This window comes from Miscanthus floridulus, chromosome 15 (assembly GCF_019320115.1).
Source record: "Miscanthus floridulus cultivar M001 chromosome 15, ASM1932011v1, whole genome shotgun sequence".
NCBI classification, from domain to species: Eukaryota; Viridiplantae; Streptophyta; class Magnoliopsida; order Poales; family Poaceae; genus Miscanthus; species Miscanthus floridulus.
The window spans coordinates 30,477,336-30,492,885 of NC_089594.1; the positions used below are offsets into that span (position 1 = coordinate 30,477,336).

At 48.8% G+C, this 15,550-nt stretch overlaps 2 protein-coding genes across 18 annotated transcripts; both read left to right on the forward strand.

Annotated features, from left to right (window-relative positions):
- The first annotated feature begins 295 nt into the window (after nucleotides 1-295).
- On the forward strand, nucleotides 296-4,116 carry LOC136506785 (transcription factor VIP1-like). The gene is made up of 4 exons (XM_066501676.1): nucleotides 296-1,106; nucleotides 1,376-1,508; nucleotides 3,314-3,398; nucleotides 3,603-4,116. The coding sequence occupies exons 1-4, from the start codon at nucleotides 571-573 to the stop codon at nucleotides 3,866-3,868; spliced, it is 1,020 nt and encodes a 339-aa protein (XP_066357773.1). The 5' UTR covers nucleotides 296-570; the 3' UTR covers nucleotides 3,869-4,116.
- A 775-nt stretch (nucleotides 4,117-4,891) lies between these two features.
- Nucleotides 4,892-10,076, forward strand: LOC136506427 (protein NODULATION SIGNALING PATHWAY 2-like). Of its 17 annotated transcripts, none has more exons than XM_066501355.1 (3): nucleotides 4,898-7,367; nucleotides 7,549-7,637; nucleotides 7,815-10,076. In XM_066501355.1, exon 3 carries the CDS (start codon nucleotides 8,637-8,639, stop codon nucleotides 10,074-10,076), a length of 1,440 nt encoding a protein of 479 aa, XP_066357452.1. In that variant the 5' UTR covers nucleotides 4,898-7,367; nucleotides 7,549-7,637; nucleotides 7,815-8,636. The 17 variants fall into 17 exon arrangements, with proteins under 17 accessions (XP_066357445.1, XP_066357452.1, XP_066357454.1 ...); XM_066501357.1 differs by having other exon boundaries at nucleotides 7,818-10,076; XM_066501354.1 differs by having other exon boundaries at nucleotides 4,898-7,054; nucleotides 7,279-7,367; nucleotides 7,549-10,076.
- The last annotated feature ends 5,474 nt before the right edge of the window (nucleotides 10,077-15,550 follow it).

The window sequence follows — 15,550 nt, forward strand, 5'->3', positions numbered from 1 at the left end:
TGCAGGAGCAGCACGCGGCTGCCTGATAGGGACAACGCGGCATGGCATTCCTCCCTCGCGGAAATGACACCCTTACCCCCCTCGCGGACTCCAGCTTGCCTGGACCAAGTCCACGTGCCGTTGTCTAGGGTGGTGGCGGCCCGGTCTCCCGCGAAGTCTGCGCCCGTAGAGCCACTGGCCCATGCACCGAGCCCACCCAAGCTCCCCCTCGTCGGCCGTCCACCTCCCCGTCCACAGCACCCCGGGATTCCCACCGCGCTCCATGCACCCTCCTCACCACCCGAGGCCGGTCCCCGCCGTCCGTCCGCCTCGGGATACGTGTCCCGGCTGACCCGCTCTCCGTGGACCGTCGCCGCCGCGGCGGCATCGCTCCCCGCTCCCGGCTCACACGTATGCCACGCCCACCCGCACCAAGACACCAACCCGACCCCGCGCTGATCACACACACACAGCACAGACACACACTCTCTCTCTCTCCACGCGAGCGAGACCACGTGCCGCGCAAGCCCGCCGCAACCACCCGCGAGGGTGCGAGCTAGCTCTCTGGCCTCGCTGCCGGCGCCGACTGAGATGGACCCGCGCTTCGCGCTGCCGGCGGCGCCGGCGCCGTCCACGGGAGGCGGCGGCGGGGACGGCTTCGCGCGGGGGCACCACCGGCGGGCGCACTCGGAGACGTTCCTCCGGTTCCCCGACGCGGACCTGCTGCTGGACCCGGACGGCGACTTCTCCTTCTCCGACCTCGACTTCCCCTCCCTCTCCGACGACTCCCCGGCCGCCTCCGACCCCACCCCTCCGCCCCCGCCGCTGCTGCAGCAACAGCAGCAGCAGGCGGCCCCGGCTCCGGCCCCCCGCCCGCCCGGCGGCGGGGCCCACACGCGGAGCCTCTCCCTCGACGCCGCCTTCTTCGAGGGCCTCTCGTTCCAGGGACCCAGCGGGAGCGCCTCGGGTGGGCCCGGGCACAAGAGGAGCGGCTCCATGGATGGGGCCAACTCGCCGTTCGAGGGCGAGTCCGCGCTCTCCGGCGGCCTGCCGGACTACGCCAAGAAGGCCATGCCCGCCGAGAGGATCGCCGAGCTCGCGCTCATCGACCCCAAGCGCGCAAAGAGGTGGGGAATATTTCTGGCATTTGATGCTTCCTAGATAGATCCGGAAGGAGAATCCTTATCCAGCACAGTAATTTACCGTGCGGAGCAAGAGTCCTGAGAATTTAGTACTGATTGCTTCTAGCATTAGTATTGTGCTATGGCATCTGAGCTATCTACCTCGTTTTAATGACAATGATTGCGCGATTTTTTGGTTCCTGTGGTGTCTCCGAGCTATCCCCTATCCAGGGGTTGTTGATCTGTGCTGAGTTTTCGATGGTGCTGTCGTGTAGGATTCTGGCGAACAGGCAGTCCGCAGCTAGGTCAAAGGATAGGAAGATCAAGTACACTAGTGAACTGGAGAGGAAGGTCCAGACTCTGCAGACGGAGGCCACTACGCTGTCAGCACAGCTTACACTGCTCCAGGTATGGGGTTATATTTTGTTTCAAAATCAATTAAGTTCGACAAGAATTGGTGTGAAGAATTACACCAAATCAGCTTCATCTTTCTGATAGGCTTTTGGTTGCGTGCTTGTGTCGATTTCTGTGTGGGAGTTTGGTTCATGTTTGGTTGGAGTACATTTATTTATTGCTGTTTTGAGTCAATTAGTTGGTTTGTTTTCAAATTAAACTCGTAAAACTATTATTTTCTGATGGAACAATCACTTTGAAGTAGCTTTATTATTTCCACTTTTGCCAGAGCCCAGCAGTTTATAAGGAATGTAGAATGCCATGTAACATGAGTTGATACTGGGAACTGGGATTGGGCTTTGGTACTTTTGTGACAATTTAGTCATTTCAGTTTGCATTTGTGAGCCACTTAGCTGCAGAACATTGTTGTTTAGGATTGAAGCAAGTGCAATGAAAGGTGCTATATACCTAATTACTGACCATTTCTAAATTAATGCACGTGCCAGAAAAGGATGCAGATGCAAGTATGCAACCTATGTCTGAAAAAAAATATCTCGATATTGGGAAAAGCCTATTTTATGTATGGTCATTTATACTTGTGCGCCTAGTGTTTGAATGTATCATATTGTTAGGCGTTGTTTGTGTATCGAGAATAAATCGTGACTTGAGTGTGCACTAAAATTTGATCTGATCTGTTAATGGCAAGTTAGAAAGGCATGTTAAATTAGTTTGCTATTAAGATTCTCAAATCTTCTCTGGATTTTCTATGGAAATTTGTATGGTGTTTACGTTTGGGTGCATGGAGGCAGGCCACATGTGTATAAATTGGTATTTAAGATGTAATTAGAGCTTAAGCATTTATTTCCTTTGTGTGCACTTCTGCCTATGGAATTATAGTTGGCGTGGCAAATGAAGTTGGTAGGATTCAATATTTCAATGTGCCTATTAGTCTTCAGAGGTAAAAGCGGATGTTTGGGGACCGATAGGTCACTACTCACCACAAATGGGCCATTGATGCTCCATTTCAGAGTATGATTTGATTGAAGTGGATAGAATCAGATGTTTAGTGTTAAGGTGAAGATTAAGTGGCCACAGACAGAAGATATTTCTCTATCAAGAACAATTTGGCTAGTAATCTACCATTTAGTTTGGCAAGGATAGTCAGCTTACATTCCCAGGAGTAACACTATGCCCTAAATAAAGAAAGAAATAAGAGGATTGGTGATGAGATTGCTGGGCCTAATTCATCTTGGTGATTTGCTATTGTTCATGTAGCACTTGAACTTCCAAACTGCTTTTTATTTGCTACTGGTAGGGCCTATTTTCACAATATAATGAAAGGTGTCCTGCCTTTATCTTTTCTTTTTTATAAGTCCTGTCTTTATCTTTATCCAGTATGTGACCTTCAACACTTCCAAAGGAATATAGTTAGTTTAGCGTGATTTGAGAGCTAGCATTATCTCATGCCGAGTGTCATGGAATATGTTGCTTTTGTTCCGAAATAATTAATTATTGTTTAATAGTATACTTTTGCAGGTTTAACATTTCCCACTTTAGTAATTTCTTTTTGTGCAGTATTGGAGTAATGTTTCCAATAGTCTTGCACTCTTGCTTTATTGATATTTTCATGTTGCTGTTGCATAACCTCCCTTTTGTACGCCTGAGAATATTTGGTAGGGTATTGTTATTGAAGACTGCCAACCAACGACTTTTATACCCTTTTCTGGATATGTTTACCATTTTATGATGCAACCTTTTATTTGTTCTCCACATATATAACATTGTCATGTCTGACATACTGCGTTTTACTTCAAACCCAGAGGGATACAACTGGTCTGACTACTGAAAACAGAGAGCTCAAGCTTCGGTTGCAATCCATGGAAGAGCAAGCTAAACTGCGAGACGGTATGCGCTGTTCTTCCTTTGAAACATTTTTAGATCTCCTGGTTGTCATCTTTGATTGCTCTTGATACACAAAATTTCACTGCCAAGATCTTTGGTTATGCTGACGAATTTATTTATCTGTTACTAAAGAAATAGAACAGTTGTAATTTCCTAGTTATTTAGGGAATCAGCTCACTGAAATATTTCGTTTGCTACCTCACGCAGCTTTGAATGAAGCCCTGCGAGAAGAAGTCCAGCGACTTAAGATAGCTGCTGGACAAGTTGGGAACATGAATGGGAACCCCTTCAATGGTGGACTCCAGCAGCAGATCCCATCCTATTTCGTGCAGCAGCAGCAGCAGCAGCAGATGTCATACTTTGGTGGCCACCAGGCTCAGCATCACAATCAAAACCATCGTCACCAGAGTCCATCAAATGGGGGGCAGTCGCTCAGTGGTCAGTCCCTAAACGACTCCATGGATTTCATTTGAGGACAATATCAGGGCCAATATTACATCATATACCAACTGCAGTTCAGCACTGTAATGATAGCTAATGTACAATGTATGCATATGCCTCATTGGTAGTGTAGTTAGCTCCTCTTTGTATCATCATTAATCTGAAAGTGGCTCCTGTATGTCAAAATGCTGTTTGTTTTCTTCTTTGCTGGTTTCTGGTGTAATGTGTAAGACTGAACTAACTACCTTTAACAATTTATGTAAATGTTTAGCTTTTTTTTCATGGTGGATGGCTATTGTTACCTGTCATTGTTGTGCTCCATCGTGTGCCCTTCACTGACTCGGGTTTCTGCGTTCTAGAGCTACTATGTAGTGTAGCGTGGGATACAGAGTTTGCAAGGCGATAACGTGAAATTAGGGCTAGCATGTCAAGTCATAATCAAGTAATAGTGGCAAAAGACACGATGACTGGAATATGGTGGCCCATATAGGCCACCAATGATTGCACCCTCGAATCACAAAATAAAAGTGTTTTGCATATTAGTACACTGTATGTAAAACCACATGTTTAAATCACCAACTGAGATGAATACATGTAGACATACCTGTTAACTTATTTATAGAGCGGAGTTTAAAAGATTTGACCATTCTTAAACACCAGTGAGTTATTATTACCTAGGATCGATTAAAAAAACGGTTTTACCTAAGGCAGTAGCATACTAGCTCAAAGGCAAGATATACTTTGAGATAATACTTTGCCTGGACCTCACCGTTCAGGCAGGTTGGTGGCTGGTCTCTCTCAGTCATTTGACAAATCAGAAACAGCATCATCCTGGAGGTCGATGGGATGTGAATATGACGATGCTCCTTCTCACATCTCACCTTTGTTTCTCGTTTGACACTTCTCACATCTCACCTTTCTGTAACGATAGTAGACCTTTAACCTTTAATTTGGACAAAACTATCTACTTTCACAAAATGAGTGGACAATTGCACTTGTGTTTTTTTATATATAATAAAAGGACCTCATCATGTTGCTCTTCTTTTTTTCACCAAGGTGGGGCATGCTCAAAGGGGCCACTTCTGTTTGTTCTTCGGTTGCTATCGGTAACCACATTCTTTTGACTCATGTTACTTTATAAGTTGTATTTACAAAACAAAACCATATCGGTGTTTCAAATAAGGTTTTTATGCAATGATTTTTTGGATATAGGATTACCACCCCCATATAAGAGCAGCTGATGCCTGCTAGTTTTTAGGTGTTGAGTATCATTGCCATTTGCCAATCCTGGATGATTTTTGCATAAAGGTTTGTTAGTAAAAGTTTCTTAAGGAAAGTGTGGAACATGTTACTTGTGCTAATTAACTTAGAAACTGGCTTTAGTAGGTTCAAGTATATAGCACCAGCACTAACAGGAATTCCTGAATTTCCCCATGTTAGTATCGGCCATGACACAGTAACCAATATCATAGCATGATCTGAAATTTCACCATACGTATATGGTTTTGAGGAACAGCACTACAACAGGCTCCTTTTTCTATTAGTAATGTGCTTTCACTATCACACTGGATGGCACACCATTAAGGACACTTGTTTTTGAAGTGCAGGTGGAGAAATCAAAGGCAATATAGTAAACAAAAGTGAATGCTTTCTCTAAGAATGTCTTTTCATTGCATTAGCTGTTCAGAATGGATGCACTCACCCTCATCATGTTGGCGCAGGATCACAGGTTAGGCTGGCAAAGCAGTAGGAACCAAAGGCCATGTATTTATGGCAAACATGTCACTACAGCATTTTGCCTTGCTATTTTCTTTTGCAGCTTCCAAAGCCTTATTTCTTACTCATGCATTGAATTTGTTAGGATGATCAAATCGATCATCTAGCCTTTTCTTTTCTCAAACTACGCTGGAAATCTGTGTGCCATTTCATTAAGAAGCGATCGTATAGCTTGCTAGATCATTGAAAAGAATCATCTGGCTTACTGAGGATTATCAGCTTGTTGTAAGTTTCATTGCTGCAATTTAGCCTTCTTGTTTCGTGCGATCTTAATGAATTCGCTTTCTGAATCTAGTGGCTGTAAGGAGTGACTGAAACTATCTTTCACTTTCAGAGCTCATTAAGTCATTAAACTCCTGCTGTTTTCTAGGTCAACTTGCCTGTTGCTCAATACTTCGCATCTTTGAGTGCCTGTCCTTCAGATTAATGGTACATATATCATACGGTGCCAGACTGCTGCATTATGCATTTATGCTTCAGGTATTCTTTTTGGGCTTTCTTGTTTCGAAAATTGATTGGAATTGTGGTACTCATTCCACAAGGTGAGGGGGACTAGTATATCATGTTCGGTTGGCTGGTTCGTATCGTTGCTGGTTCGTGAAGAAGTACTGCTGGCTGGTTTGGGTGAGAGAAAAATACTGTTCCGGCTGAAAATTTACGATCGTTCACGACAAGCCACAGCCAAACGAACAGGCTGTCAGCTGGACCTAGGACTCAAATCCGGCTATGTTGACAGAAGCTCTAGCACTCCTAGAAGGAGATGAGCACCATATAAAATAGATGGCAACAGGTTATTGTGCCGTCACATTTTCCTTCCTACATGGCGCATCCTGCATTTCCCCTCGAGAACTCTATGTTTTCCACTAAAAATTTTCTGCCAGTCACATTTTGACAAGTGTTTGAAGAACCATATCAAGTCATGTTTTTTAATATGGAAATCTCTACTAAATTCTTCTAATTATTTGATTCTGTGATCATCATGTTGGCGCCTGCCCTGGGAGAACCAAACAACTAGGTTTGTATATCATATAAAATTGTTTCAATATGCTGATTCCATGACTTTCAATCAGAATCATTGGTCTGGTGGAATCATTGGTCCAGGTTTGCATTTATGATTTGTTATGTTCTCTCAAATATTGTTTCGCTTCTTTCTCTGGTACCATTAGGATGGCACCAAGGTCTCCATCGGCCGGCCTTGACTCATTTGATGTCATTGTTGGTAGAGTATTTCATAAGCATGGTAAACAGTCAAACCTATACTACATGGATTCTGCAGTCGTAAATTTCTTTTCTCGGTTTCAAGATAATTACTGCCATGCTCTACAAATAATGGTATCATGAAAGTCGTCGTTACGGATGTTACTTTTTCTTCAGAATTTACTGGTCTATAAACTCGTATCATGGATTTCCTCCTGGTTTGGTTCATGGCTGTGACAATTACAGTAAGCTTCTTCCTTTCTTCACTGACAAAACAAATTATGAATTCATGTGCATAGCTTGCATATGTTCTAAGCTGCCAAGAATGTTTTGTTATAAAAGAATAAATACTTCACTTTCCAACTGTTCATGTTTGTTTTATTGTACTTTGATATCCCTATTGTTCTGGTTAATCATGACAACAAAGCTAATACTTGGTGATAAACAATGCATGGGAGTACTGACACAGGCCTAATCACAAGGCACCCCTTGTTGACGTCTTGGACGATGACATCTCAGCTTGTCCTCTAATGCCACCATTTCTGTGCCACTTGACAAGTGAGCAAGAAACTGTTCTTTTATGGTTCCATTTTACGGTTATCACTAACGTTTGTGGTTTTTACATCTGGGCCTCTTTATTCGATCTTACCTCAGTATACTGCTCACATTAATCTCAGCATGTAAATTATATTGCAGATTTTCAGTCTTTTTTGAGCTAACTGTAATTGAAAATTACCAGGGAGAAGAGTTCCAGTGCAGATTGCTGTGAAAAACGAGAGGTAGCTAGCTCGGAACCAAGAATATCTCAGTGGCCCACATTTGTTCTGCGTGAGTTCCCTTTCTGCATCAACTCTACCCCTGCAGACAAGCAGCATTGTTCCCTTCCAGTTACATTCTATTGGCTACCTCTCCTGCATCTCTCTTAAAAATTGATGTGGCGTTAGAATCAATGCCGTACCAACTACATTATGGAACTGCAAAGAGTTTAATATTAATTTGCAACAGCAGTACAGAATGGCTGGTGACACTTGCACATAAAAGAATTGGGCATGGAAGCTGGTTTGTGTCTTACGCTTATTGGCCAATCAGTATAAAACTGGACACAGCCAGAGGCATAAGAAAGTTTTTTTGAACGCAATGGCAGGAGCTCTGCCTTTCAATTAAGGATAGAGAAAAAGGGTTTATGTACAGTGCATAGAGGCATAAGAAAGTAAATGTGCTTGGCCTGATCTTAAGTATTTTCTCTGTAAAAATCTAGTCTTATGTAAATTTGCTTGCTTATAGACTACAACGTTAAAATTCTGGAGCTGAATGAAGAATATCTACTTAGTCATTGCAGTTCTCCCAAACCCCTGACTCCATGCCAGACTGGTAAAATCTGCAATGGCATGTCTCTTCTTATGGTTGCAACTTGGCTTGCTTTGGACAATTATCAACATTACCACTTGTCATGGCTGTTGCAAGATGCATGGAATACATCCTGCATATGATTCAGAACCTTATCACATGCTGACACCTAGCAGGAAGCATTCCAGGAACTTGTTTCTGTTTCACTCTGATTGAACAGGAAAATGACACAGTAGTGACACATCATCCATCATCTGAAGTAGGTACAGAGTTGTACAAAAGCCACGCATCTTGTGTAGATCAATGCCCCAATTTGGGGGGTTCCATGGTGAGACAAATTAGCTTACACAATCCATGAAGGTCCACATATAAAATTCCATCCTCTTGAGAAATGGTCCTAACCCTCTTCTGTCCTCATTGTGTACATAAGCTGTATGAAACCACAGGTCCCTGGGAGTTCTTCCTGAGGATAGCAACCAGATGGAGACCATGTCATACCCTTGCTCCCCTCTCATCCCCCTCCCCACACATCATGAGGAGGGCAGCTACCTCCTGTGGTCTCCTCAGGTACTGATCCCCCTTGAGAATGGCAACATGCGTGATGGCAACGCCGGTCCTTTCCCTGATCATCATCAGCAGCAGCAAGATCATGAGCTCATGAACATGCTGATCCAAGAAGCCAATGTCTTGCTGCTCCAAGATGAGCTCTCCAATGGTGATCCATCATTGGACGGTTCCAATCAGAGGCTGGGACTTCAAGAAAATGGCAGCCTGCTGTTGGGAGTCCAGGAGTTCATGGAGGAGAGCAGTTTAGGCGACCTTCTCGTCGCCGGGGCCAGGGCAGTCGAGTCCAGGGACTCGATCAGCGCCTCGGCCATCTTGTCAAGGATCGATGCAGCACCGGTCAGCTCATCTGACCATTTGGCTTGCTATTTCGCCCGGGGCCTACGGTCCCGGATCTCCGGCGAATGCCGGCCGATTGCTGATGCAGCAGCGCCGGGGAACCGGATGCCGGCGTACCGGATGCTACAGGAGCTGTCGCCGTTCATCAAGTTCGCTCACTTCACGGCCAACCAGGCCATCCTGGAAGCCACCGCGGACGACCCGGCCGTCCACGTGGTGGACCTCAACGTCGGCGAGGGCGTCCAGTGGGCGTCGCTCATGTCGGACCTCACCCGCCACGGCAGCTGCAAGCCGTTCCGCCTCACGGAAGCGTTCGTCACGGCCGACGCCGGCGCCGGCGCGCAGCGCATGGCGGCCACCGCGCGGCGGCTCTCGGAGTACGCCGCGTTGCTCAACGTCCCCTTCCAGTACAGCTCCCTCCACCTGCGCAGCGACGAGGACCTGCACGGCCTCGCCACGAGCTGCTGCAACGGCGGCGGCGGCTCCTCGGTGATCGTCTCGTGCGACACGACGGATCAGTCCTACAGCTCGCTGACCAGGCTGCAGCTGCTGCTCGCCGGCAGCGTCGTCAGGATCCTCCGGCCAAAGCTGGTGATCACGACAGAGGAGGAGCTCTTCAGGATGGGCCGAAATCCCGGCGCCGGCGCCGGCTTCTCCTTCGCGGAGTTCTTCCGGGAGGCGCTGCACCACTTCGGCGCGGTGCTGGAGTCCCTGGCGAGCTGCTTCCGCGACGGCGGCTACGGCGCGTGCCTGGCGCTCGTGGAGAAGGAGACGCTGGGGCCGAGGATCCAGGACGCCGTGGGGCAGTACCAGTGTGGGTCTGTGACAGGTGGGGCCTGCAGCGTGGGGCTGGAGGGGTTTAGTGCTTGCGAGATGAGCAGCTTCAGCGTCGCGCAGGGCAGGATGCTGGCTGGGCTCTTCAGCAGAGGGTTTGGGGTTGTCCATGGCGAGGGCAGGCTTGCGTTGTGCTGGAAATCTAGGCCTTTGACCTCGGTGTCTGTCTGGAGTCCTGTGTGAAAAAAAAAACACAAACATACTACTACTAGAAGTTATGCATTGTCAGCGAGTCTTTATTTGTTCTCGAGAATGCAATTTTTTTTTCCAAAGTGTATTTTTCTAAAAAATAAATCTAAACAAAATATTAGAATGATTTATGACTACACACCTATGTGCAACATAAATAATACTCCATCCGTTCCAAATTATAATACTCTCTCTATTCCAAATTATAAGACAGTTTAGCTTTTTTTTTGGATATATTGCTTTTATTACGTATCTAGAACCGTGTGTATTTAAGTGCATAGCACAAAGCTACGTATTAAAAAAAAACCAAAACTTCTTATAATTTAAAATGAAGGGAGTGTAAAATATAAGTCTAGAGTTATATTATATAGCACATGTATTAGTGTAATACGAAATTTCAGATTTTTTTTCCTTCCAGCCGCCCACAAAATTATCGAAATTCATGAAATTTCGCTGAAATTTTGAACCATGGACTGAGGTTTGAATGTCGCCCATAAGTTTTTTTTTTTCCTCAGGCTAGGGTGGGATTACCAGAGATGATGATGTGCTTTCGTGGGTTTAAGCGATCGTTGGGATGGTAGATGTCGAGCATGGCAAATGAGGCAAGGTGTCACCAACTTGCAGGTGGTCATTGGACGTTGCCGACGTCAGAGGAATGCCAAAACTGTGGTACGTTAGGAAGAGTGATGGTGAAAAACGGAAGATGGAAAACATTATCATTATAAAGTGGCAGAAAGAAGAAATATACATAATCAAACTGAGCCCAGACTGTGAAGTTTGGTCACTGCAAATTGATTTTTGAAGTATAGTATTTCCCATTATTCCTATATCTAGGGCTCTAGGCCCTGCTGGATACACATTCTGTGACTACACGATGCGGTAGCGGAGTCACGGTCGGAGACCTGTGGTATGAGAAATCAAACTTCGTTCATTCTTACAGTGGGTAAGTCTTGCACGGTGAACAGAGTCATCGATACCGCGAGGCGTTTGGTAGGATTTTTCCGATTCCCACGGTGAGGCAACTGAGAATTCGAGTCTTATCAGTTCCAAACAGGGTCTTCATTCCTCTTTTTCTTTCTTTTCTTTTTGATCTACCCATTCATCTTTTTTTTTTCTTTTGGTATCCTACCCATCATCAATGAGATTACATCATGCCTTGTCCAGTGGTGGATCTGGAAAAAATAAGTTACCAGGGTCTTCTCCCATTGTCTTTCATCTCTAGCTCCTCCTTCCAAGCTTCCATAATAATGAATTTGTAAGGCTCCATGCTTTGATTTATTAACAGAGGCATCCTGGAGGGATGTCTTACTACCCTTCGGTAGCGGCCCCCTGCTTTTATCAGCACACACTATCCATTTGCCGGTGTTTCGGACCACCAACGAGTAAATTTATATCTGCGCATCTAGCCCGGATGGTGTGCTCGGAGGACATAAGGATTTATACTGGTTCGGACGGAATGTCCCTACGTCCAGTGTGTCGCTGCTCGTGTTACCGACACTTGTTTATAGTAGGGGTTACAAACGGACGAGAGAGGGAGATGTTCCCAAATCTCTAGAGAAAAGATCGAATGGGTGCTGAGAGTTTGTTCAGCTGTGTGCTCGTTCACCGTGAGCCCGTCCTTCTCTTAGGGCGTCCTGCTTCCCCTTTTATAGGTGAAAGGGAAGATGCAAGTTACAGAGAGAAGGAAGGAGAAAAGCGAGGGAGAAGAAGGCCTCCAGGGCCGTCGAGTCCTTCTTCTCCTACATGCGGGTCCCGTCGACGCTGTAGATGGTGATGGGGACGGCTCCACGCCGGGCTCTTGTTCACCACTGGTGCCATGCCTTGGCGTCATCAGCTAGTCGTGGCGTCCCATCCCGTTCCGACAGATGGCGTGGCGACCCGACGTGCCGGTCAGCGGCCGTACGGGGAGTAGGCAGCACAGTGACCACGCACCCGTCACTGTTGGTGATGTGAACCCCCAGGCGTGGCCTGACGTGGCCATGGGTCACGTCGAGTCATGCCTGCTTCTTGCTCGGTGTCAGAAGTTTGACCTCGGGGTCATACCTTCGGACCCGTAGTGGTTAGAGACAGTATGGGTCCCTGTTGGGTGAGACGGAGCCCGCGCCTAGGGGTCCGGCGAGATGGAGCCCGTGCCCTTAAGGTCAGGCGAGACGGCTCCCAGACCCTTGGGGTCGGGCGACACGGGGCCCGTGCCTAAGGGGTCGGGCGATGTGTGGCCTATGCCCAAGGGGTCGGGCGAGACAGAGCCTGTGCCCTCAGGGTCGGGCGACACGGGGCCCTTGCCCTCAGGGTTTGGCGAGACGAAGACCGTCCCTTTAGGGTCGGTCGAGACTGAAACACGTCCTTGATTATGTAGGTGAGTCGTCGTCCGCAGTCCTCAGATCTCTTCTTCGGGTATCCCTAATACCGATACCCGACCGAAGCCCTCGAGCCTGTGGAGGATTAGGATACTCCTTCGTAGGCTTTTTCGGATGGAGGGACTTCGAGGGCCTCGATCTTCTGCTGCCCATGGGATGCCTTGGTGGGTTGTGATTCCCTTTGGTCATGACCGGACTGCTTGGGAACATGTAGCTGCGGGATTCGAGGGGCTGGAAAAGATTTCTCCTGATTCCGATCTCTCCCTAGGATCCGATCGATCCACCATCGTCCTATGACCACGTATTCGGTCTCCTTGTGAGTCCAACTTCCCTTGAGCCCCCATGCATTATAGAGGTCCAGTTGAGGGGTCAGCTCGTCTTGTGATCGTCATCCCTCAAGCGTTTTTTCGATAAAATGGAGGGGCTAAGCCATGCCATGTTTTTCCTCGATGGACGAATCATGGTGCTCGGTGAGCTATTAACGGGCTAGTCCGAGTGGGGCCCTGGCTTCCCGTTCATGGGGGTCCAGCAAGGGCCAGCTGGTGACTGACTCCAGATTCTTAGCAGCCAATCCATATAGTTCTTTAGTCCGTTCGACCGGTCCCAACGGCTTGCTGCCTTTCTTCGAGAAAAAACCATGGACTGGGAACCGACCAAGATTCGAACGTGGGCTGGGATGCCCACGACGCTCATGCACCTAGGTACTGGCCGCTAGTGGGCCTATCTCTTTTCACCCCTCACTCTAAAGGCGCCCTGGAGCGGTTGTGAACCCATCAGTGGGCCAACCTTCGAACTCCTAGGCCTGAATGGACCATGGGAGCGTTTTCTGCTCTGTATCCCTCCTTACCTATGGCGGTTCTCGGCCCACCGATTGGGGTGAACCGCCATGCAGTGCGTCCTTCGAGGGAGCGGCCAGAGGTGGCGTGCGCACGTTTCTCGAAGAGGCGATGTGACGTGGCACGACGGGCACGTAAATCTAGGTGGACGGTTTGCCTCTCGCCGCACCCCACCTTATAAATAGCGGCCTCCCCCTTCATGTTTTAGCACACCAAACCACAATCTTGCCTTCTCTGCCTTTTCGCCACCGTCGTTCGGATCTACTGTCCTTGCTAATCCACCACCAGCGCCCTAGATCCATAGCCTTTGCTTCTCTACCACCGCCAAAAAGTCCTTGCTCCTCCCATGGAGACGTGGTATCGCTCCGACGTCACCCACGCAGGCATGGAGGGCCTCATCAAGCACGGTCTTCTCCGCGGGAGGACTAACATGGTGGAGTGGCTCGTGCCCGATCACGAGGATGAGCCGACAGCGCCCGATGGCTATGTCGTGTCCTTCGCGCCATTCCACGAGCGTGGACTCACGATTCCTCCCCATCTATTCTTCCTAGGACTGCTGCACCACTACCAGATTGAGCTATAGCATCTGAGCCCCAATGGGATCCAGCACATCGTGGCCTTCATTATGCTGTGTGAGGGATACCTGGGAATCGAACCCCACTTCGAACCGTGGAGGTACTTCTTCTCTGTCTCCTTGCTTAAGAAGGACATGGGTAGGGAGATCTCGATGCCGAGTACATGCCCTGCCAGCAGTCTAGATCCAACAAGGGGTGGCACACACAGTGGTTCTATTTGAAGAACGACCCCACCGCCCCCTTGCCGGTCTTCACCGATCGCTTGATCGAAGAGGCACTACCGACATGGCTGTGGGGGCCACCCGTCAAGGAAAAGAAGAGGATGCGTGACCTCCTCGAGGATGTCATGTTCCTAAAGAACCACGGCCTCAGCAGGGCCAGTGTCATTGGGGCATATCATGCGAGGAGGGTGGTGCCGCTGATGGTGCATGCCCTCTAGCTTACGGGATGACACCCGGCGCATAGCTCGATAGGACGGTGTTCACTCAAGGGCCGCTCTATGATAGCAAGGTCACGCAGCGCATCAAGGAGGCAGCAGGGGAGTCTGACGCCATGTTCCTGATCCCAGGACATCCCACAATTTGGCTGGATGTGGGCTTCATCGAGCTACCGACGAGGTTGGGCTTTCAAGACTACATTGCACCGCTGCCAGAGCACACGGCCGTGAGGGTGCAAATCTAGCCATGGATGAGCGGAGAAAGAAGGATAAGGATGACAAGGAGGCAAGGTGGCGGGTGAAGCAGCGGGCGAGGATAAACCAGGGAAAGCAGCGGTAGGGCTCGAAGGAGGAAGAGGAAGAAGAAGAAGAAGAAGGGGAAGGCGATGGTTCTGGGTCACCCGTTCAATGGGACAAGCTACCGCAAGCGATGCCTTTCTTGTGGCATGCCTTGGGGTTGGAGGGGGAGGATGGGCCCCTAGAGCTAGCAAAATCAAGTCACCTCGCACTGTCCAAACCTTCCGCGGTGCCCCAGGAGTCAGCGGGAACCGACCGCTCTGCTCCATCTGGACCTCCTGAGCAGAGGGAGGGCTCAAAGCAGCAACATACCGACGAGGAGCAGCCGAGGTCGGGCAGGCTGGCCCCAAAACATCATCGTTCGATAGCGTCAGGGTGAGTCAAGAGTTTTTTTGTCCTTTTATTTTAATGATTTTTTGACATGAACTGACCGTCATGTCCTTTGCAGCATCAGAGGTCATGGGACTCTCCTGAGGCTTGCACCAAAGAAGAGCCTCCTTTGGTAGACACGCCAAGAGCCAGCTGGTGCCACGCCGGAGGTGAGTGGGAGTGGCGCTGGGGCGGCCACGGTGTCGACCAGGGAGGTGCAGCTGATGGCTGCATCCATGGGAGAGCAGACGGAGGAGGGTGCATCCAGGGGCCCATGGCGGGCATGGCATGGCTGGGTGTGGCCACAACATCATAGGCGGAGGTGGCGCAGTTGGAGCCATCATCCTGCGAGTGGTTGCGCTTGTGGCGGGGTAGACAAAAGAGGGCATACCCGAGGTGTCCTTAGCAGATGTGGCGATGGGGTAGGCCTTCGCATCCACGTAACCCGCCCCCTCTACCATCGGAGGGTCCGCTCTAGAAGAGTTGCTGTGGCAAGAAAGGTCGGCGCTACTTGGGATCAGCACGAAGCCATCCCAGTCTCTGGTTTAGGTGGTTGCCCTCGATGACGCAGCAGAGGAGAGGGAGTGGGGGAGCATCC